This window comes from Rhinopithecus roxellana, chromosome 8, assembly GCF_007565055.1.
Source record: "Rhinopithecus roxellana isolate Shanxi Qingling chromosome 8, ASM756505v1, whole genome shotgun sequence".
Lineage (NCBI taxonomy): Eukaryota > Metazoa > Chordata > Mammalia > Primates > Cercopithecidae > Rhinopithecus > Rhinopithecus roxellana.
In genome coordinates, this window is record NC_044556.1 from 27,286,414 (window position 1) to 27,311,296 (window position 24,883).

The following is a 24,883-nucleotide window of genomic DNA, read 5'->3' on the forward strand; positions in this document are numbered from 1 at the left end:
TCTCTAAAGTACCACTAATTTTTACCACAATCCCAACAAAGAGACTTTTCTCAAAAATAGTTCCATGTATTGAGTCAAATGTTTCAACTCTTACTCTGTGATTACTGATGAAAACGTACAGAGTATGATTCAGAGATCCTGAGTGACAATAAAATCATGACTCATCTCATTTAGAAACTCTGCCAGCCATCTGAATGCACAATGAGAACAACATCCAAAAAAGTGTTCTAATTTTATCATATATACACATTATAAGATGTAAATTGTACTGGTGTTGTTAGGTAAAATTTATAGGATGCCAATGGTTTGGACTCACCTCCTGCACCAGGCTCAGTGAACCAAACCAAAATGGCGTCACTCATACTAACATTCCATGTCATCAAACAGAAACTAAGTTGTTTATCTGACCTTCCAAGAAATCAGAAGTGTGAGAGACAATAGCCAATTCCTCAAACAAGCCAGTTTTAGCTGGCAGGTTAGGGAAGTTCCTTCTGCTTTAACCTTTACACAGAAAGTAGCTTTGAAACAACCAATCTGCTTTTTGTTTTCTATTTCTGCTTTCCTCGGCCCTTTTCTTTCCATAAAACCAACCTCCTCTGCCCAGCTCATTGGAACACTCATTCTATTTTACAGAATAAGGTGTTGCCAGATTCCAGAATCACAAGTAAAAGCCAATTAAGATCTTTAAATTAAATGTGTTGTAATTTTGTCTTTTGATGGTTCTTGAAACCAAAGAGACTTGAATATCACTGCTAACAACTCCAGAGATCTCTTGAGGAAAGCAGGAGAGGCAGTGCTGACCCTTTTGAGGTCCCCTGTCTTCCTCATGGAGCTCCAAGGGTTGTAAGTTCCTCTTAGGTAGGACTCTGATCTTTTGTATCAACCCGCTGCTTTTATGGGTTTTTGAAGCCAGACTTAATTTGTGCTGTGAGAAGACATTTGACCTTGGGGTAGGTACCAAGGGTTAGTTTGGGGCGGCTGAGGAGTCACTGGTAAAAGCTGCAGTTTTAAAGCTAACTGACAGCTACCGCAGTAAGTGCTTATTACTGCAGAGGGCATAAACTCCAGTTTTTGAAATTCACATGTAATTTGAATTCTGTTCTCTTAATTTATTTTTCTTGTTCACTTAGGTAAGGGAGGTTTCAGGTGCCTGAATGAGTCAGACAGAAACTAGAATATCACTATCTAAGTTGCTCAAGTGTATCTCAAAGTCAAAGCTACAGCTTGACTGGTGGGCTCAGTTCAGGCACTTAAGAGCTATTAAAGCAGCGTGGCAACAGAAAATAAGACTATTAATGTCAGGATAAGCTGGACATGGAACAAGGCAGTGTCCACCAGCATCAAGAGGGTGTCCATGCAATAAGATACCCTGTCAAAGCATTACATGACCCAACTCTGTAGTCTTTCCCTCCTAGGATCTTATCTTTATTCTAAGAGAACCAAGATTCAATGTAAAAATGGGATCCTTAATTTCTAAAGAACTGACTACACCCCATGCCTACCTTTTACACGTATAAGTATTAGTCCCTGGAAGCTTCAAATGCTTACAAAAATGGTGAAATCTTATTAAAGGTAATTTAGAATTAATGTGGCCATTATGTAGAATGTTCCAGATGAACAACACTGAACTTTAAAGAGTGCATCTAAAATTGAGGGCTCTCAAATTAAGCCCACTCAGGAACACCTATCAGAAGCTTCTAAAAAGATTTCAAAACATTTTATTGACTCTTTAAAAATATTCTTTTGCAAAGGTGAATAAAAATCTTAAGTGACTAATTGAGAAGAAAATTTGAATCCACTAACCCTTTCCCTTAGTTACTATCCTATCCCAAAGGTGAAAAGAAATCTAAGATGTTTATAGAAGTTAGAACCTCAGGTAGAACAGGTTTGCTTCTTTTTCAGAGGTATCCATGCTGAGTCCAGGCAAAGAAAATACTTTCTCTGCTCTATTTGTTAATAGGTTCCGCCCTGAAGTTGGTAATCTAGTAAGGAAACAAGATAAGTTGAGAAAAAGCTACCTAGCTAACTAAATTTGTCTCCAAAAAGATATCTTTCTTGTTCTGAGCTGGCTATGTAAAAGCTCTTCATAAAAATTTATATTTACAAGAAAAACTACTCAAAATTCTTACAACAGAAGAGCTCATTGGTCTCAACAAGCCTGACCTTTGACCATTTTGTCTTAACCTGGCTTCCTACCTACACCTTTTCCTGTTTGGGATGAAGGAGCTCTTAGAACAATGGATGACAGCTATCTAGGTTTGGTGAAGTCTCCTCTCCTTTAATAAAAGATAATGGTCCCTGATTGCTGGAACTTCCTAGGGAGAGGACTGATAATAACTGAGTTCCTCTGGGATGATCTGTCTTTAGGCAGATAAGGGGAATTCAGAAAGCTCCTCCTTGCTTTATACTGTTTTTCAGGTGCCCTCAAACTAATCAACAGAGTTACGGGCTGCATAAAAACATTTTGGTCATTGATTGACTACATGGATGACTGTGGTTTCAAAACCTTTTCAGTGGAGCTGAAAAATTCCTTAGTGATATTACACCATCAAAACATTGTAGCACAACTACTTTATTTTTTAAAATAAATTTAGTGTAGGCTAAATGTACAATGTTTATGAAGTCTACAATAGTATACAGTAATGTCCTAGGCCTTCACATTCACTCACCACTCACTCTCTGAATCACCAGAGCAGTTTCCAGTCCTGCAAACCCCTTTCATGATAATTGCCCTATACAGGTGCACCGTTTTTTAATCTATCATACCATATTTGTACCGCACTTTCTCTGTTTAAATATGTTTATATATACGGATACCACTGTGTTACAACTGTCACAGTTTTGAGTATAGTAACAAGCTGTACATATTTGTACATAACCTAGAAACAATAGATTATTCCATATAGCCTCAGTGTATATACATTATGCCATTTAGGTTTGTGTAAGTACACTTCATGATGTTTGCACAATGACGAAATCACCTAAGAATACATTTGTCAGAAAGTATCCCTGCTGTTATGAGACATCTGACTATATACAACGCAACATATTTTGAGGTGGCATTTCCTCAATTCCTTCAATGGCTAGTTTCGTTTAAGGAACAATTGAAGTATAATTGTTAAGAATGAGTAAATTTGGAGAATGTAAATGGGATACAAGTTTACAAATGCACTTGTCACTGTTTCAAAAATATTTTTTCAGTAACTTGAAATCTTAAAGTCACATTATATTAAATTAAGTAATGGATATTTATGAAATGTCTGAGTCATTTCTAAGTTAGCTAAAATACTGAAACATTAATTGCTGAACATATGTTTAAAGTATATATACTTTGGCATCTTATTTTTATACAGTATGGAGAAGCTAAATATATTTAGGTCTGTTAGTAAACATGAAAAAATTGTTCTAGGGGAAACATATTTTTAAAAATTATAAAATGTACTAACATTCATAAAACGTTAGTATAAGACACGGAGTTCAAAATTGTTTAATTCCTAGGTTTTCACTAAAACATAAGGTTACTAGGAATTTAAAATTCTAATTAACATGTGGTAATTAAAAGTAGGAAGAATAAGGGGAACTCCTCTGGATGTGAGAAAAGTAAGGCTTTTTTTATAAAAGAAGTTATAAAGTATGAGGATATACTTTTGTTAAGGGAATAAGAGAATAATCTTTGTTCCAAAGTAGAGTGGTTATTCCAAAATGAGAAAATAGGAAAAGTATAGGACAAAAACTGAATGGATAAGAAAATTGTAGAATATTTGTGGAAGATGAATCTTGTGAAAAGAATTTTATGCGTGATAAAGCTGGCTAAAATTAGAAGGTAACTCTTTATGTTTTTCTAAATAGGGAGCATTATGCATCAAAAGTACACTGATGCAAAATGCAAGTTTGATCCTCTGTTACAATGACAAGGTTTTCTTGGAGTGTTGATCTGCTCTTAATAGAAATTACTAAATTTTTTTTTTTTTTAACCTTTTAGGTAACTGGCCTAGGAAACAGGGATTCTCTGTTATCAGAATGATTCCCTGTGCTTCAAATTTTCTTTATTAGTTGTTTGATTACTTAAGAAAATTGAGTCTTCTCCATATTGAAAGAGCTACGGTTTTCTGACAACTATATAACCTCCTGTATTTCCCTCTTAAAGTCTTTCAGTTATCACTCTGGATAAACAAATGACTATTACTTTACAGTGATATGTAATATTGTTTTGATCAAGTGTTTTAAGTACTTTGATATTGACAAACTTCCCAAAATCAAATGCTAAATTAAGTCTTCCTGATCTCGAGTTAACTTTGGGATTTTCCACTTAAGCCCTGGAAAAACCTCTAAGGATGTGTCTCTTACGTAGTATAAGAGAGGTATTAAAATAATTAGGCTTAGTTGATATGTTAAATTATATGGGAAGCACTTTCAAATATTAAATGATTTTTCTTTAAGTGATATTTATGGGTATGTTACTAATGAGTGTCCTAAAATATTGTATGAAATTACCAAAAATCTGATCTGTTATTAGTCATAGTTTTGGTTTTTATTTTAAAACATGGTATACAACAGGAATACCATATTTCCCTATGAGTTGTACTATTATCATAATGAACTCAAAACAGATCTTTAACTATGGTCATTTTAAGTCCTTTTGTCCACAGTTAATTGCTTTATTCTAATGCTTTTCTGAAAGCCTTTTGCAAGCAACTGTAATTCCAATGTGTTATGCATTCAAATAAATTCATGGAAAGGACTCTGACAAATACTGTTTTCTGATAACTTTAGATCATACCATGGACTGGGTAAGAATTTCTATCACCCTAATAAAGAAACCAGTGGGTTCATGAAACTGTTAGCCAAAGGCAAGCAGAATAAAAATTAATTATACGAGATGAAATAAATTGATAAAGAATTATGCACTTTACAGTTTTTTTTTAAAACATTGCTTATTCTTTTGATTTGTTTTTCTAGGTTTAAGAAATTTTTTTTCTCTTAAGCTACCCAAAATTTATAGCAATCTGGTATAGTACACTTTCATGAACAAAAATTGAAATGTTTACTTTTTCTCCATAACTGATCCCTTCAGAATTTGGAAACTATTATGGGCATTCTTATTTTTATGGAAATACAGTTATTTGCACAAGTTCAGTACGAATATGTTCTGCTTATAACAGTATAGAGTCAGAAATATTGGTTATATTACCAAAACTTTGACTGGGATATAGTATATGAGAAAATATCTAGAATCAATCTATATGTACTGCAGGTAAAGTCTAAAGTCCACTTTGATTTGGCTTCCCAGCCTTGAGAGGTTTTAAAAAGTCAAATCTGAAATTCTTTGTCAAAAGTTGCAACAAAGCAAACTTACAAAGAACCTATGTGGTCAATTACTATTCTTGTTTCATTTATGTAAGTAATCAGGCCAAGTTTAATGAGATTAGACCTACGTTGCAAACAAATTGGTCTTACTCTAATTATCTTTATTATAAATGGGATAACTGCAGAGAAAAATCTTATGTTTATGAAGAAAAATTATACTATACCTGTTATTAGGTTATAGCCCTATTCATTGTTTTCAAGATTTATTATCAACTTGTAGGTTAGACTATATATCTAATTTCCTCCAATATCGGGCTACAACTCTCTAAGAACAAGATCTGCTTTGTTCCTGAAGCCCTATAAGCTAAAACTGGACAACTCAATTTAAATTTCAAGGAATAAGTCTCATGCCTGATATGTGGGCCATACTGAGAGCTCACCAAACACCCAATACCATAACCAGAAACATTGACACTATAAATTAGGAGAAAAAGTTGATGACTTCATACCATGTACTACTTTTCTCAAGATGTCTGAACATATCATAATGAGATTCTTGCTTCTCTTAAGTTTTCCTTGCTTATGTCTATATTTTCTCCTTGGCAGGATCACACTACAGTTGTAATTTCACAATCAGTGCCTTCTGTGGGTAATTTGATGAAATATTGGATCTGACATGCCAGACTCAGATCCTTATATGAACTAAGGAATCCTTTAGTCCACCCAGTACATAACTTTAGCAACATTCCTAACACAACTACTGTTCAAGTTGTACCAGTGGTCCCTTTTATGGAGTAAGACTTCTAGATCTGTTTGTCCTCACTTCTCTTTAATTTAACAGAGTCATGGGTTGTCAGATTACCTACTAACTGAACAGGGAAGAGTCTGTGCAGTTGCTGACACTTCTCACTGCACATGAATAAACACATGAAGCACTGTAGGAACTCAGTTGCAGAAAGTTAATAAACAGCTTATTTAGTTAAAATGGGCAGAATTATCACATGCTCATTCTTTGATTTGTTCAATTTTAGTTGGTTTGGTTCATGCGGACCCTGGCTAAGAAACATATTCCAAACTCTTGGAATTATTCTCCTGATAATCATAATAGTACTCTCCTTGGTATGCTGTATTATTTCAAGTGTTAAATGTTTGCATTCAATTATTCATGGAATGTCAAATGGTCTCTTTGACTGGAATAGAAAAACTTCAAAGAAATGCTTAATCATGAGGACACTGTAACCCACAAATGGTGTGTTAAGACCCGAAACCCAGAATAATAGTAACAGAGTTGTGGTAATGCTCCAATATACCTAAAGAAAGAGTGTGATCAAAAGAGGAGAACTGTTAAATAAAATGTACAAAACACGGGCTTGGACTGAGCTCCTGCACTAGGCCTAAGGAACCAAACTAAGTGTAATCATCCATGCTAAAGTTCCATGTCACCAAACCAATCTAAGTTATTTATCTGACCTTCCAAGAAATCAAGAGAATAAGAGACAATAGCCAAAACCCCAAACCAAGCCAGTTCTGGCTGGCATGATAAGGAAGTCCACTCTGTTTTAACCTGTATAAGAGAAGTGACTGTGAAATAACCAATCTGCTTTTTGTTTTCTGTTTCTTCTTTCCCCAGTCCTTTTATGTCTATATAACCAGACTCCTCTGCTCAGCTCATTGGAACTCACTCTGTTTTATAGAATGAAGTGTTACCCAATTCAAGAATGACAAATAAAAGCCAATTAAGATATTTAAACTAAAATTGTTGTAATTTTTTGACAGTGGTTTGATTTATAAAGGTGAAAGGAAGATGATCTTAAGTCATCTGATTAATTTCAGAAAAAAAATTGTTAAAAAGTGTACAAAGTATATAAAATATCACCCTTGAAAAAGAAAGAGCAGGCCAGGCATGGTAGCTCATACCAGCACTTTGGGAGGCCAAGGTGGGTGGATCACCTGAGATCAGGAGTTTGAGACCAGCCTGGCTAACATAGTGAAACCCCATCTCTACTAAAAATACAAAAATTAGCCAGGCATGGTGGTGCACGCCTGTAATCCCAGCTTCTCAGGAGGCTGAGGCAAGAGAATCGCTCGAACCCAGGAGGCGGAGGTTACAATGAGCTGAGATCACGCCACTGTACTTCGCCCTGGCTGACAGAGTGAGGAGGTTCGTCTCAAAACAAAAAAAACAAAAAAAGTAAAAGCACATACAGTGCTATATAAATGCTTAAGTAGTGACAATTTAAAGTTATGAATATATGTGCTATGTACAATTAAAGATATGGGAATGTGAAATAGTAATTACACAGGCAAAATATGACAATGTTAAAGATTTTTAAAACAAAATGATGAGTATGTGAAATATTCTCCATTTGAAGTAAGTGAGATTTATTTTGGACTGTCTTATACAGCTTTGATTAAATGAAAAATGGAATGAATATACATGAGGAAGATATTAGAAATCAGTGATGATTAGGAAATAAAGTAAAACTAAAGACAAGTTTTGGAAAAATAATTTGGACTTTATAACCTAGGCCTCTATGGATGGGCAGTGCACCTAAATATATTTTCTCATAAAAATTATATTTTATTCAAGTGCCCAGGAAATTAATAATAGTCTTAAAGAAACAAGAGTATCTAAAATAATTTTAATTTCCATTAATCTTATTTTTTTAAATACACAACTATTAGGGTTACTTATATCTACAATTTTAAAGGCATTGTGGTAGCCAGGATGTGGTGAGCAAGAAGCAAAAATATGCAAGACAAATATCCTAGTCTATGGGAACGTATAATCTTTTGACAGCCAAAATGTGTGTGTATGTAAGTAACTATAATGCACAACCATGTAGTATACTACATCATATATACTACATACAATTGAAAGCATTTTAATAATCATCTGATTCCAAGACAGTAAACCCAATTAGATGAGGTTGCCTGGTGTGTTCTCTTAAGGTTTAGAAGCCCAGCTTAGTCTCAGCAGGAGAGAAAATGCCACGATCTCTTAGCAACATTTATTGTTTTCATGAAGCAGGACAGTGTCACAATACCATGTTTTACCTACTTGGAAAAAAAAAAAAAGATGAATCTACTCTAAGGATGAGACAAATTAACCACAAGGTATCTTTATACCCACCCCAAGTCTAATGCATTGGGGAAAAAAAATAGCATGCAAAATAGGTACACTTTCTGCTCTACTTGCAAGACTGAAAGTACACTTAAAATACAACATTCAGTAGCAGTGACAATAGTTAAGAACGTAAGACATCTTGTGTACAGTCAGATATGGGCAGCCAGAATAGTAGAAGGGACTCAGGTCCATGTTCTATGAAGTTAAAGATTCTCAGTTCAAAAAAAGAAGAGTCAGAGAACTGAAAAGTAACTTCAAACACTATGAGACCACCTAAGTTGTTCCAAATAACTTCAAAAGGTTGAGTGAGGTCAGTGAGGAGATTCAGAGAGACAGACTTTATTTCATTGGAAGGTAGAGCATCCCAATAGTCAGACTTGATTTTTACATAGAAACAGCTGCCTGGGGAAGCAATGAGTCAGTATCCTGTCCCAGTTGGAGTTCAAACCTTTGCTAACTAGATAGCTAATGATATAGAGGCTGACAAAAAAAGGACTAGACTTTCTCAAGGGCTTAAAGCTAGTAAGCAGCAGAGCATGGAGGAACATTTACGCGCCTGCCTGTTAGGCCAATGAGTCACTGTTCATTTCATTTGTCTTGCTTTCTCTCCAGCAATCCATCACATACCCACAGGTACCCTTTTATCTTATGCAAAGTATATAAGATAAGGGAAAAATACAGGAGTTTATAGAAAAGATGGATTACTGTTGAGTAGAAGCATTAAGGAAAGATTATGAAAGTGATAGTATTGGAGCTATCTAAATTAAATGATGGAAAGTGTTTAAATAAATCCAAATTAAGAACAGAGAAAATAACATCAAGTACAGTAGCTCACAGAACTGCTTTATCAAGTCACTGCTGCTTGCCAGGAAATGGTACCAGGCTGGACCAGTCCTGCTATTATGTTAGCTATTATTTTGAAAGTACTCCTAGGAACAGATTGTGTCCCTTCAGAAATAAATATGAGTTCAAAATATAAATATATTATGTGTATGCTTTTCTCTTAAACTTATACCACTGAATAACTCTTCTGCCTTTAAGTAGTTGTCAAACTAATGACTATGTCTCAGGTGCAACAGATATTCTATATGTTACTTATGCTGTTATATTATGTGTGAAAATCACAGTGTAAGAATTCAAAATCTGTGCATCAAAAATGGGTAGATTTTGGTTATATCCACTTGTAGCAAGTTTCAAATGTAGTGTTACTTTTTGTCTGAAAAGATTTGATGTTAGAAACAAAAAAGCATCATCATCAAGCCAAATGATGTGGGTGTTAAATGCTCTTTTTCCCTGTCTTTTGCTACCTCTTCACTATCACAGTATTTAACTATAAATACAGTGTTCAGTAAAATCTTTTGAGACAACAGTATAGTCACTCGGAAAAAACTCTCATAGTAATCACATACTCTTCATCTATCTTCCAATTAATACTGCCATAAAGAAAGATTCATTGCAGATGGCCTTAACATCTCTAGGAAGTGGCAAAAAATAAGTAACATAGTACTAGTGAGAAGGGCCATCCCTTTATTAAAAGCACATATGGAACCACTGTGTCGAGGTATGTCACTTCCTTTATGTGGGGTCACAGGTTAGCAGCTTAATCTTTCTGTGCCTCAGTGTCCTCATTTGTAAGCTGAAATAACAATGGGGTCTCATAATGCTGATGTAAGGGCTGTGTTACTTAATATGTATAAAGTAGTTGAAACAATGTCTGCTACACACTAAGTGCTCTATATATGTTAGCTACTTGTGTATTTGTGTCAGCTCATTAGTTGCATAACCTTGGGCAAGTCACTTAGTCTCTCGAGGCATTAATTTGAAAATTACGAGATAAAACTATATAATCTCTAAGCCCTTCTTCATCACTAAAAAGTTCCAGTTATAAAGAAACATGTTCTCTTTCACATTGGATTCATGAATCTTTTCAAAAAATGGGATGACAGAAAGAGCCTGATAGTGTGCCTTGAAAAAAGTGTCTACTGAATTCTCATATCTGTATTCTAGATTTAGCCCAGGAAAAATAAAAAGGGAACCCCAAGTAATCATGTGATAAGGAGCCAGAGAGAAGAGGAAATAAAGATCTCTCTGTGAAAGACCTAAAAGATTGTCACATAGTTTTGACTAAGTCTCTTCATTTTAGTGACTGAGCAAACTCAACACTGCGAAGACACATGTGAACGCAGAGGACATTGTCACCAACCCAAAAATACTGTCTAGTATTTTTTTAATTGGAAATTTTAGGAGTTCATTTTAAATTACAAGATGAATCCCCAGGTGCATTATTTCCATCCAGGACTGCTCAATCTTGGTGTGTGTGAGAACATAGTGTACTGCTTTGAGGAGATCTCTGGAAATACAAGACGTTTCTGAGTGTAAAAGGTAATTCTATGAACCCCAGTGTGAGAAAATGCTAAATATGAAATGGATATTAAAAAGTACAGTTTCTGCTGGTACTATCAAAAGCACCCTTTAAAAAAGGGATCACTGCACTAGAACACAATTTACTCAGCACAGAGGTTCTGGTTATATCAACACAAATTCGATTTTCCTTAGGGAGGAAATGCCACATGTTATTTTAGTGTTATGCAGATATGTCAGGGGTACCTTTGTACATAACTGCTCTATAATTTCATAAGTATTTTATTTCTAGATATTTCTTTCAAAGATTTGAAGAAGGAGTGGTGGGGACTGGGCTTTATCCTAGTTTTAGGATTTGGCACAAGTCACTTAACCTCTTCAAGCCTTAATCTCAAGGTATGGTGCACATGGAAGGTGTTCACCAAATATTTGTCCAGAGAAAGGAAAGATGAGAGAGGGAGGGAGAAAGGAAAGAAGGGGGAAATGAAGGGAGAGAAGGAAAAAGAAATGGAAGGAGGGAGGGGAGAGGGGAGAAAGAATGGAAATAGAAAAAGTTCCCTCCTTTACTCTCCTCTTTTTGTACTTTCATTCTTTCTACACTGTTTCAATTCCAAGTGTTTTAGATATTTCCATACCATGCCAAACACAAAACAGGTCATCAACAAATTAATGAAAACTTGAAGAATTCAATAGACTAGCAAATGTAATTGTGGCAATATGGCAAATAAAATTCAATCACTTCCACAATTATTAAGTTACCCATTAGCTAACAAAGTTTGTATGTCTATTCTAGAAATAATGAGGACAAAGAAGACCTAGTTCCTAAGTTATGAAGTTTGTAATTTACTTTAAAACACTTCACCATAATCTGTATGATATGTACTTACCAGTTTGTTTAAATTCCGATTTAAGGAGTAGTCAGCTAAAATGCTATCAAAATGCCAAGTCCTACATAGTCACCAGCATTTTATCAGAAAGGCCCCACTCCAAAGTCTTTTTGCTATCTGCATGTTAATTAACAACTAATTTAATTAGCATTGTGGATGTAAAAAAGAATTTTTCATTGATGAAAGTAATGACTGAATTCGCATGATGAATGCTAAAGATGAACTCACTGGTATAATCAAAGATTTTCAAAAGAAGATATACTTGCAGCCAACAAGAATATGAAAAAAAGCTCAACATCACTAATCATTAGAGAAATCCACATGAAAATCACAATGAGACACCATCTCACATCAGTCAGAATGGCTATTATTAAAAAGTCAAAAAATAACAGATGCTGGCAAGGTTGCAGAAAAAAGGGAATGCTTATATTCTGCTAGTTAGAATGTAAATTAGTTTAACCATTGTGGAAAGCATTTTGGTGATTTCTCCAAGAACTTAAAACAGAATTGTCATTTGACCCAGCAATCCCATTGTTCGATATATACCCAAAAGAATATAAATCACTCTAGCATAAAGACATACGTACATGTATGTTCATCGCAGCACTATTCACAATAGCAAAGACATGGAATCAACTCAACTCCAACATTGAGTATATATGGACACAAAAAAGGAAACGATAGACACTGGGGCCTACTTAAAGGTGGAGGATGGGAGGAGGGTCACGATCAAAAAACTACCTATAGGATACTATGCTTATTACCCGGGTGATGAAATAATCTGTACACCAAACCACTGTGACATGCAATTTACTTATAACAAACCTGCCTATGTACTTCCTGAACCTAGAATAAAAGTTTAAAAAGAGACTTTCAAGCTATGTGGGTTAACTAAAATAGTTTGGAGTACTTCCTACTTTTGAATGAAAAGGGTATAGGACTCTAGTAAGGCCTACACCTTCTCCCCGAATGGCTTATTCTTAACGGATTTAGAGTCTAGTCCTTGGTTTAAAGGGGTTTCTGCTTGGAGCATGTCAACTTGGGGACCTAGAATCCCACTGTGGCTGTGCCCACTTTCATACAAGATTTCATGAACTAAAAACTTCTCAAGGACAGAGAGTTGGGAATCAATTGAACTTAGAGAACTTAGAGAACAGAATATGTAAACTGTTTGCTTAATAAATTGTTATTAAATAACTGTATGCACAGCAGAATTTATTCTGACACTTGAATTTAATTCGTTATAACATCATCACCACGAACTTCAGTTGGTGCCTGGACACCTTATCTAGTAAAAATAACCTAAAAGCTGGCCATGACAAAACTGGTTTGAATCAGATAACACTACGTGACTTTGAGATGTTCAAGTCTAGTTATAGAAATGTAAACAAAATACAATATAAATTATAATATAAAGTTATCTGAGTTTCACAACTTGTATAAATGATGAAAGGATCATAGAGGAGAATGCAGTTATTCAACTTAGAGACTCCAAGAGACCTACATAAAGGCATTGGTGCTAGCTTGGAAGAATATATCAGAATATTCCAGGAAGTTGTTTCTGTTTTTGTAGGGGGTGGGGGAAGCATAACAGAGGTGAGAAGAAAGGAACATAAAAATGAATTCATACAAGAAATTACAAGTGTATTATACACACACATACACTACCCCCACCCACACATACACACACATGCTTTAACTCATACATGTTGTATCAGTGAGAAAAGCCCACAATAAATTATCTATAGAGTTTTAAATGTACCTGGCCTGGAGAGTAAAGCTCTAGAATCCCGCTTTTGCCACCAAAAAAAAAAAAAAAAAAAAAAATGGTGATTTTACTGACAGTGATTCTCAAACTACATCTGTCATAATAAGACTAAAAAAGTAACCAGCCTGCTGAGTGAAAACTGGCGTTCTCATAAAAAGTTTAAACAGTACTGAATATAGAACTCCACTTCACATATGTTAAAATATCTTTCATAATAATGATACTCCTTATTATTTTCCAAAGTCTGTTATAAGGGTGCTGCTAACTATAGGTTAAGATCCTAACTCTGACCTCAGAACTTACCTTCTCAACTGTATAAATGGGAAGGATAAGCTGGGAAAATCTTGTTCTACTGGCTATTCTACTGGTCTTAGGAATCAATAAAGTTTTATCTTTAAACATAGATGTTTTTCTTCTTTTTATGTTTGGTTGTAACTAAACTTACATATTAACAAGTATGTGGATACTGTAAGGAACATATTGGTGTTTACTCAATATGTTTTAACTCTCCCTTGCCTGCTAGGAATGCCATCATTTAAGCTATAAGTCAAATCAGGGGGCAACTGCAGCCAACAAAGCATCAGACCTGAAGTAATAGGTTCAGATCCTAGATATGTGATTTACCAACTGGAGCAAATTGCTAAAGCTCCCTGGATATGTTCCTATATATGCTATCTAAAAGGATTAAAGAGTAAATGGTTTACCTCATTCATTCAACAAAAATGATTAAGTACACATAGTGTCATTTGCTCTGCATTATCAATAAAAATTATTAGCATTTATGTTAAATAACTAGCTATCACTTATTGAGCACTTAGTGCATGCAAATATTTAACACTTATCAGGTATCAGGTTAAGTATTACCTCAGTCTTACAGATCAAAAAAACTGAGACTTGGATATGTAATTTTAAGTATTTTTGTCTGAACTTCCGAAGGGCAGAGATATGCCTTACTTACTTTAGAAGCCCAGGCAATAGCACTATACCTATTACATAGTAGATACATTGTCTTCTTTCAAAACTTTTTGCAAATAATGTGTTGTGGCACAGTACCAATTTAAAAATTCATATGATACATGACATACTTAATATATGGTATCAGCTATGCTCCCTAGAAATGTTATTTATTTCAAATTACAAAATGAACGAGATGATTCTTTCTAATCATGTTGACAATACTCAGAGCTTATTGAAATATTTTGAAAATAGTATTGCATTAATAATTAGGAGACCATTGTACATTTTTTTTAAATCTTTGCTATTCTTTCTACAGAAAAATCAGAAAAGAAGTGTACAAATCTTACTCATTTTTCCACACCACAGACTTAGGCTGGCAAAGTAGTGCTACAAGCAGTGCTAACCATCTCCAATGACCAGGTAGCCACACAACCCGTGTAACCTGCTCACGTTATATTTTCCTTATATGTATGAAGTGATTTACTGTCTCCATAGTGTTTTCTCAACCATTTCATTCTCACAACAGCACTGAAAAGTAGGAAGAAATAAGTCAATATTTTTCAGGTAAGGAACTGGCAAGAGAAGCCACATGGACAATGAGCAATGAAAGACAGAGGGAGAGACAGGAACAGGAAAGAGAGAGAAGGGTAGGAGAGGTGAAGGGAGAACAAAACATTACTGGTGTTATGGGTCTTTGCTTTTCCCTCAGCATCACCATCTCCTTAGCAGTATGCAAAGGAGAGAAAATAAATGGAAAAAGAGACAAAGAGGAATGAAGAGAGAAAGGGAAAAAGAAAGGGAGGGAAACAGGAAAGAAGGGAGAAAATAAATGAGCATGAGTGAAAGTATCTAAGTGAAGCAAAATCCTAAGAGACACAAGAAGAAGTTTAAACAGACCCACATATCCCCAAAGAGTAGTTCTTAACTTTTAGGGGATTTTGGATATATCCGATAATCTACTAAAAGCAGAGGCTCTTACTAAAAAAACTGCATATGTATATACATACATGCAATATTTTACACATAATTTCCTTGCATTCACTGCACCCCCAAATCTGGTGCCAGGTCTCATTTTAAGAAACATGCCTTAGTAACAGAAGTACCTTCACCTCTCCATATACCATGGTTTGCAGATCTAGAACCAGAGGGTGGTTCCGCATAAATGTGGTACTTGTAGCACTGTAATAGAGTGTGCTACTGAGATGAGATGCATGCCTTCAAATCAAAACAATAGAAATATCTTTGACTCCCTTCTGCTGCCACCTATTCCTCTACAACATTTCCAAGCTTAATAGGAAACAAACAATGTCCACACCACCCATTGAAATGATCATCTACAATAGAACACGAAGCTTTCCATCAAAGCAGGAAAATTAAAATCGAGGATAAAAGGTTTGAGAAAATTTTGATTCCTGGTATTGAATCACTATGAGTGAAAATCTTTAAAGACTAATTAACATGTTAGGATAAAAGTATGTAACAAAAAGTGAAATGCACAGCCTTTGGTGATTATGCCATTGCCATCATCAGACTCCAGATGGGTCATCTAACCTCTTTACTTCCAAATCTCCTTCATAAATTTGTTGTGAAAATTGATTATATTAATGAATTTAAATAATTAGAGTCTGACATACAGTAATCTCACTAAACTTCCCATTTCTCATTTATAAAATAAATATATTTAATGTTAGTCCTCTATATGTATAAGGAAAGTACTATCCTGGGGAGTAGTAAATGAAGTAACACATTAAATGCACCTAACACAGCGGCTGGTGTGTAAGAAATGCATGACGAATTTTAGCTAATATTAGCCCACTTGGACAAACAGAGGAGTCACCAAAGATAGGAATCATTAATTTCATTCTAAGAACTGAATTTTGATTAATTTTTGCTTTTCTTCCTATTCAGACTCCCAATTTGTGAAGGTCAGCAGACTAAACTAGGTGGTTTCTATCTACATTTAATTTCTTACTGGCCCTGGAATCTACTAACAAACTAAAGTATTTTGCTAGGTGCTTTAAAGAGGTTTCCTGATTAATCAACACAGGCTTGGAAAACCTAATAGGAGCTAACACATACAGCTGGGCACTGCTCTGATACTTACACATGTTAACCCATTTCATACGCAGTAATCCTGTGAGGCTACTACTCATATTTACCTCAATTTTACCATCGAGAAAACAGAGGCATAGAGAGGCTAACTGTCTCAAATTCTCACAGCTGGAAAGTAGCAGATCTGGCCTTCAAACCCAAGCAGGCTCCAGAGTCTGTGATCTTAACCTCTACAGGTACTGAGTCTCCGAGAGGTGGGTGTTTTTATGTCCAGTTTATGAATGAGAACATTTTGACTGAGGTTACATGGCTAGTAAGTGGGAGAAACCAGGATAAGAATCCAGACACATCTGAAACCCATGTCTGTCCTTTGTCTCCTACACCACACAAGAGTGTTCCAGGAATGGGGATGGGCAGTGAGCCCAAGGCCGGGTTTGGGGGAGAAGAGGTCTATGGGAAAGCTCTAGGCACGTTGATCCAATGGGGAGCTCTGGGTATGAGATGACTTTCTATCATCTATCTTCACCACATACAATGATGCCAGCACCCTGGGGATAGCAGCAGTAGCTACATTTCTCAAATCTGAGTCTCCAGGTCCAGAGGGAGCTTCCTGGGGTTGCAGATATAAATAATCTGAGATGCACCTTAACATTCAAACCTGCCGTGCTCAGTGTCAGGGGCTGCCTTGGTTGGTGCTGGTTTTCTTTATCTTTATTCTAGCTTTGTGAAGATGGTGATCTAGCTTCATCTCCTTTAAATCATCTATGTTGCTCAGAGATCTAAGGAACAATAGCTGCTAGTGGCCACTGTATCCAAATTTGGGGAGCAGAAACCACTGCCATCACCAGTTCTTTTAATCAATGAACACCAAGGATCACTAACTAAACTTGTATCCATACAAGCAGTGTCCAGTGCTCTGGCAAATGCTATAGAGAACCAACTGAACAGTACCTATTTTCAAAGAGTTTATAAACTATATCATCTGAGTAAATAAGCCCAAATTACAGGTGTTTTCTGAAAATGCAATTGCAGTAACGTTAGACAATGCAAAATAAACTTGGAGATGAAGGGTTTGAAATTAGGTATTTTGATAACATTAGAGTCCTATACACTACTACCTAAAAAAAGTCCTAAAACACCACCCATCATACTTTTTTATCTCTGCTAAATTCCTACCAAATTGAGAATATCTCTCAGCCTGGCATGGCATTTCAGGCCTTATCAATGTGACCCCAGCCTTCATCTTCAGATGCATACGCCATTTTCCCCACACACCACTCTTAGAAACAAACCAACCAACTGCTGTTTCAAGAGTACAGTCTCCATTTGCTGCCTCCACGGGGTTGTTCACGGAGCTGTTCACGGAGTGATGTCCTAACTCAAATTCTATTTCAGCCTCTCCTTCAAGACACACCTTAAATGCCACCATCTTCACCATGAAGCCTTTCCTCTTGTCTCCAAACAAAAGTGGTTTATCTCATCCTCTTCTGAACCACTAGAGGTCTTTGTGGTGTATGTAGATGCATGTATATGCATATAGACATACATATGTATAACTTCTGTCGTAATTATTTATATTATGAGCTGTGGTATGGTTATCTAATTTCACAAATTAGGCTGTAAATGCCTTAGGATCAGTTACTATGGTTAACTTCTGAAGTTGCCTTTATAACCTCTACTCAGCCAGATATAATGCTTGGAACACAGGAATTCAATAAATTTTTACTGATTTTTTAATAATAATAATGTTAATTATGTAGTGAACTCCTATAGAGTATCAACTATGGGCCAAAGATGACATTTACATATTATAACTAATTTGATATTCAAAACTTTGTCACTAAAGGGAATTGAAGCTTAAGGAGCTTAAATACATTGTTCAAGGTTACACAGCAAGTAGAGTTCCCAACTGTTAACAATGCAGCAGAGTGTACTTTGGATTTGAATCCAAATTTACTGGACTCTGAACCTGGGCCCCAAGTCAGCATTACATAAAAGTGATAAAATTCAAAATATATATTGTTTTTAATTTGTACACAAATGAATTTAGCAAGTATGAAACAAATCTGTAGATTGTGGTAGTGAGGAGAACGACTTTTCAAAATTACCCTCAAGAACTAGAAATGAGTTTGAAAGTTAAAGAGATATATACATGATATAGATATATAGATCATATATATATCTAGATATATATATGAACCGTTATTGCTACAGGACAAAAAATGTAAAAGAGACTTTTTGAGACATTTATTTAGAAGAATGATACATGAGCAAATTGAATTTTCATCCTGTAATAGAAAAACTACACTTGAGAGTATGATAGAGTAGGGGGAGAATTCTGGGTGTAACATTCTTAGCCTTGGTCCTTGGAGAAGATACTTAATCTTTCTAAGCCTTCATGTTCCCCAATATTAGGTAAGAATAATAATTATTGCTTTCGGAGATAATGCAAATATCAGAAGGATATAAGGTATGTAGAAAGTTTATTAGAGTATACAGAAGAAAGTAACAACACATGATGGGTACTGTTATTATTATTATTATTATTATTATTAGTTTGATGCCCAAGTGAGCATGCTAGCCCAGTGTTCTTAGGAGGAGTGGAGAGGCAGAGCTGCCCTTACTGCTCCCAGATCCTCACATGGTGACAGAGTGCACTATTCCTAGAAGCAGAAGGGAAAATAAACGCCAGCAGCACAGCTATCCTCCAAAACCCGCCACTTCCTTCTCTTCTAAACTGATTCCCAAATCTATTCTCCTGTACCTAAAATAACTAAAAGCCAAAACATCGAAATCAAGTTGGATTCTGACTTCAGAAAAATCTATCCACTTTTATTCTCAATGCCTGCCTGACTAGCTAGCTTCCACCTTCTTTCAGAGAACAAGCTCTTTGGAAGCAATGGAAGTCGCATGACATTCAGGCATCAGTCCTATAGGCATACAAATGCCATAGCCACCTTTATTTTTGTTTTCAGACATTCCTAATTCATTATCTGAACCTCATTTTCTTCAAATATTAATTGGAGATAATATCTCCTGAAAGAGCTGCTCTGAGAAATATACATGACTATGACTATTTGGTACCCAAAATAGAGTAGGCACTAAATAGTGACTAATTCATTCCTTTTCTCCGTCCTACATTCCCCCAAGTGGAGAATCATCCAAATCTTTGGGCTGGTGTGTTCTTGTCTCTAACTAGCACCTGCCATCATGATTGGATGGTTAGGACTGAAAAGTGCTATCTGATTTAAATAAGACATAGAATGATAATTAAAGGAAGAGTTACAGACATCATTGATTATAGTTATGACCAAACTAATGAACTGAAAGTGATAATCTTTTCCTTTTTTCTTCAAAACAATCCTTGAAAAATATCTGAGCTATTTAGTCTCCTGGAAAAAAAAACGTATATGGGAAACCCTGATCTCCAGAAAGCAAAAAGGACCCCAAAATGTCTCTGCCAGCTTGTCAAATGGAGAAAAGAGAACACAAACATGAAGGCTGGATTTGGGGCTTCGACAAATTTTAGCAACTTATATATATAGTAAAACATTATCTGGGGCAAGGTCTAACACATTTCAAACTATTATGCTAGAGGCAATTTGAAGTCAACTATCACAGGACATGTGATAAAGTTACTTTAAGGTTATCAAGAAATTCCTTGATTTGTTCATTGAATTCTATTTTATGTGTTAGGAACTTTTCATTATTTTGCAAATAAGTAAGTCATTGCTCCTAAAATAAATTTAAAAAATGATGAATATCCAAACGTAATGGATTCAACAGACACTCTTAACATTCAGTTTAGACATTTAGCTACCGAAAATAAAACTTCATTTTTCCTTTCTCCTTCATTTTCTTATTTCCTGGTTGTTACCTGCTGAGGGAGAGAGAGAGAGCGCGCATCACAGGAAGGGAACCTCCAATACTTTGTCAATTTTAAAGAAACCATAAAATATCAGGTTTTCCTAAGAAATACTAACAATTCTCCTAAGAATAAATATGTAGAATATTCACATATGTAAATTATAATAAAATTAATATTATGTGTAACTTATCCCAATAATTTCACATGTATATAAGTGAAGTGTGGGTATATATATATATATACGTGCGCGTATCTGTATAGCCATTCCTTCTCTCTCTCACACACATAGACTCAATAAATCCAAAAGGCATGTTTTGTGAGGTTCTAAGAGAAAAGGACTTAAACTGCCCAGGGAGCGGAGCAACCTTTAAATAAATCTGAAGTGCTCTTGTAATTGAGGCACAGCTCCTGCTTTTCAGCAAGGCACTGGTGCTGAGGCCTCTTCATTTAGAAATTCTCAAATTCTTTTTTCAGATATTTGTTCCCTGGTCAGCTTAGTCCCATTGGCACCTTCATCTGAAAAGGAAGGAGGTGGTGAAGTAGAAATACGTGCCCCGACTCGGGAAGCGGGAATCCCTTCCACACCCCAGCAACTGATCCCCTCTCTCCTCGCCGGCCCGCCAGCCGCTGCTCTTCTTCCAGGCGCAATAGGAGAGGAGGCAGTGAGTGAGGCAAGGCCACAGAGTGAATGGAATCAAGGTTCACCCCCAAAGCTCACCTCCTTTGCAACCCCGATCCCCACCCCTCACCACCTACGGCCCCTCTTCCCTTCCATCCTCCGCCCCGTCACCCAAAGCTGAAGCCACCGCGGGGGGTGCGGTTGTGCGGGGGTGGCGTGTGGGAAGATCTGGGGGCTCCCTTCGCACCCACCCCTCACGCGCCCTAGAATGTCCTCTGGGGAAGGGGCTGCCCATAACTTGGAGGAAGTTAGAAGGCAAAACCTACCGCGCCCCAACCCTCCGCGGGGCCTCAACCCCGAAGGCGAGGGGCGAGAGAAGGGAGTCGGCGGCGAGAGCAAGCACCCCGGGACTTACCACGAGCACGGGGACCCCGGCCGCCAGCGAGTAGAGGAGCACGGGGGGCACGGCGCTGCTGTCCTCCGGGCCCGGGTAGGGCTTGCGGTAGGCGCTGTCGTGGCAGAAGAAGCCCTGCACGTTCACGGTGAACGTGTCCGTATACTCGAAGTAGTACGCCAGCATCACCGTCCCTGCCATGATCACCATCTGGAAATAGAGCATGCTGCTGGTGAGCGCCGCGGGCAGCAGGGGCATGCACGCCTCCCGGGCCGGGCCGAGCCGAGCCGAGCCGAGCGGGCGGCCGACGCGGTGGGCCCCCTCCCCGGTCCGCCGAGGCAGCCACCGGGGGCGCGGCGGCGGGGGCGGCGGGAGGACTAGGCGCGGCAGGCGGGATGGAGCCGCTGGAGGAAGAGGCGGAGGCAGGTCCGGGCTTCGAGGCGCCGGCAGGCTGCAGAGGAGGCGGCTACCCCCGGACGAGCCCCCTCTCCCCTGCCCGCCCCCTGCCCGCCGCAAGCGCCGCCCGCCCCGGCGCGGGGTCGCTAGGGAGGGCGGGGAGTCCCGGGCGACGGGCAGCGGCCGCTGCGCCCCTGCACGAGACCATTCGAGAAGCGGCGGCGCTGGGTCAAGCCCCCTGGCCAGCCCGGAGGAGGCGGCGTGGGCGGACCGGGCGGCAGCCGGCGGGACAGCTGCACCTGTACCCCTCAAAGGGCGGACGCTGTGGGGCTGGAGAAGCTGCTCGCGGGGGTAAAATGAAAAAGGGGGGAGGGGAGGCAGTAGAGATGGAGCTTCCAGAAACTCTTCCGAGGCACCAGCTGAGCGGTTTAAGAAACCCGCACAACGCCTGGGAAAATGGTGCGTGGACGCGTCTTCCGAGCGCAAAGCCCACCAAGGCGCAAAGTGCCTGTGCGGCGCCTCGAGTTTCAACCGGTGCGTCCAGCCTGCATTCCTCGAATTCCTTGACCCAGCCCGGGGTTGTAGCCTGGCGGTGGTTTCTAGGTGCTGTTAGAAAAATCTCAGAATTTTAGATTCGGGGTTTCTTTGCCTCCTCTGCAGCCTCCCAGGGCTTTGTATGTATATATATATATATGTATAAATAATAATAGAAATCATAGCCCAGTAGCTCCCGAAGCGTCATCTCTTGTACAGCGGCCCCTTCCTGGATCCATGCATTCTCTTGCTCGTCTTTTCAGTCTGTCTTTATTAGCTGCTTGTGAGAGGAGGCATTGCAGATTCCAGGCACTGAGCGGTTCCAGCCACCGGGGTAGGAGAAAGGACTATTTGCCTCATCTCGTTATTTATTCCCTGAATTCCAGGGAGCTGCAGGGATTCCTCAGGGGTCAGGATAAAGGAGAGGGAGACCAATGCTGGCTCACAGCACATGCATACAAAAATTCATACGTCCATGGGTGTCCACGCCTATGCGTGGGTATGTAACTAACTATGGAACTGCATATATGCAAGGAGCCTGTTCTGTCATGCCATGTGGGTCCCTGCTGCAAGCTTAGTCAGCAGACTCTCAAGGGGTCTTTCTTTGAACCTCAGGCTGACACCCCTCTAGTCCAGTGAGCGGGTGAGGAAGCATGAATACAAGCAAGAGGAGGAAAATATTTTTAGAACCCTGCCCTGCTCATTAAAACCTGGAATCACCTTCGCAGGGTTCTAGAATGTGGTTCATTGTAATAGGCTGTAGCTTGATGAATTTTAGAGGTGGGCCTTTGTCATCAGGAAAAACAAAACAAAACACTGTTGGCTTAAAAATCTGTTGAAATCTGGCAAATGATTGGTAGTTTTGGGATGGGATAGTAATGGCAGTGTGAGTTTCTTTGCATACCTCACCCTCCGCATTGTTACAAACATAATTCCACAACTAATTACTTAGAGCTACAGGATAGACAACACTAAGCAATGTGTATAACAAGCAATTTTGGGCAGTGGGAGTGAGCTGTTCCAAAATGGACATGAGCAGCTTATATTATGAAAATATAACTACTACAAAGATACACGTTTTAAGGCTTCATTAAGAAAATCATTCTAAGACTGTAAGGGTATTTAAACTGCTACTCTGGTTCTAACTAGGAATCCCCCCAAACTATCTCATTCATTGAGGAATGCTCCTGAATGCCCCTGAAGTCTTGTTTATAGACATTTTTCCAATTTTTGGAAGAATGATGTTAATTTTTAAGGGTAACTCATTTCCTCAGTCTAATGAAAGTGTGCACTATTTTCACAATTAAGACTCATTGTAATGTGCTGTTAATGCATATGCAGTGCCCAGCACAGTACATGCAACACAGCAGAGTCCTTGTCTGACCTGTTCACTACTGTGTGCCCAGCATGAGCACTGCACTGTATTGCTCATTATGGTTATTTAAGAAAAATTTGTCAAGTAAATCAATGAACTGGCTCCTCTAAGAACAATGGGAAACTGTTTTCACATAGAAAATTTGTCAAGGGTTAAGGAGTCAGAATCTGGATAAACACAGCCCACGTACTTACATGGTCACACTGAAGTAGAAGGTGTAGGTTCAGCATAAGAGCAGTGACTCTGGTATTGCCTCAGTGCAAATGCTAGCTCTGCCACTTACCATTTCTGGAAGCCTGGGCATGATGCTTCAACTCTTTCTGCCTTAGTTTCATCACCAGTAAAACTGAGATAATACTAGTACCTAATTTACAGGGTGGCTATAAGGATTAAATGATGCTAAGCTTATTATGTCTGGCACATTTAGTAAAATTTAATTTCTAGGCATAAATGTATCTAACCTACCTCAAGTAACTCAGGGCATTTCAACAGCCATCACCAGTCACTTTCTTCTCATTTTATTGCTTACAAAATGATTCTGGTTGAACCCATATTTTTGTAAGTGTGCAAATATTTTTTATAGATTTGTGCACATTCTGTCTTCTCCTTCAAGTGCTATCCATCTCAGGAATAAGATATTATATTCCTTCAGAATTCTAATATCCCCTAATATTTGTCTGTTTTAGATGGTGAAAGAATGTTGTTGACTGATTCATGGTTGACTAACCACCCAGTGCTGAAATTCAAAGTTAATATTGAATCTTAACACATGTTATAAGGATACCAGTATTAAATTCACCTTCCATGAATATTTGAGCAGACTAGATATTCATAGAAGTGGTTCAGGGTGGATGAAAGAGCATGAGTTATGTGCCCTTGGGCTAATTCCTTTACCTTCCTAAGCCTGAGCTTCTTTGGGGGCAAAAATGAAGTATTTTTTTTTTTAACCTTTGGGCTTATTTTGGCAATTAAATGAGAATATGTGAGCTGCCTGGTCCAAAGTAGGCACTTATTTAGGTGTTTCTTCACTTTATTTTCTATTAAGTCATTTAAGCTAATTCTTTTCCAAAATATATCTTTCCAACTACAAAGAATTCCTTGGAATCCTGCCTCAATTTTTACTTGTTTCTGGCTCTTTCTAGATGAAAAAAGCACTACTGATATTTAATCCTTTACAATCCTGCCTGAATCCTTAATTTCATTCTTAGGCACATCACTGTGCTTTCAAATGTATTATA

The 24,883-nt window shown here is 37.8% G+C and overlaps 1 protein-coding gene across 2 annotated transcripts in view; it reads right to left on the reverse strand.

The window, feature by feature from the left end:
• The window catches only part of PLPPR5 (phospholipid phosphatase related 5), a 115,655-nt gene extending 93,330 nt beyond the window's left edge, over positions 1 to 22,325 (reverse strand). For both annotated transcript variants that reach the window (XM_010367728.2, XM_010367729.2), the window contains exon 1: positions 21,362 to 22,325. In XM_010367728.2, the coding sequence (XP_010366030.1) occupies positions 21,362 to 21,598 (237 nt within the window). In that variant the 5' untranslated portion in view covers positions 21,599 to 22,325. The remainder of the gene's footprint in view (positions 1 to 21,361) is intronic.
• Positions 22,326 to 24,883: the final 2,558 nt, after the last annotated feature.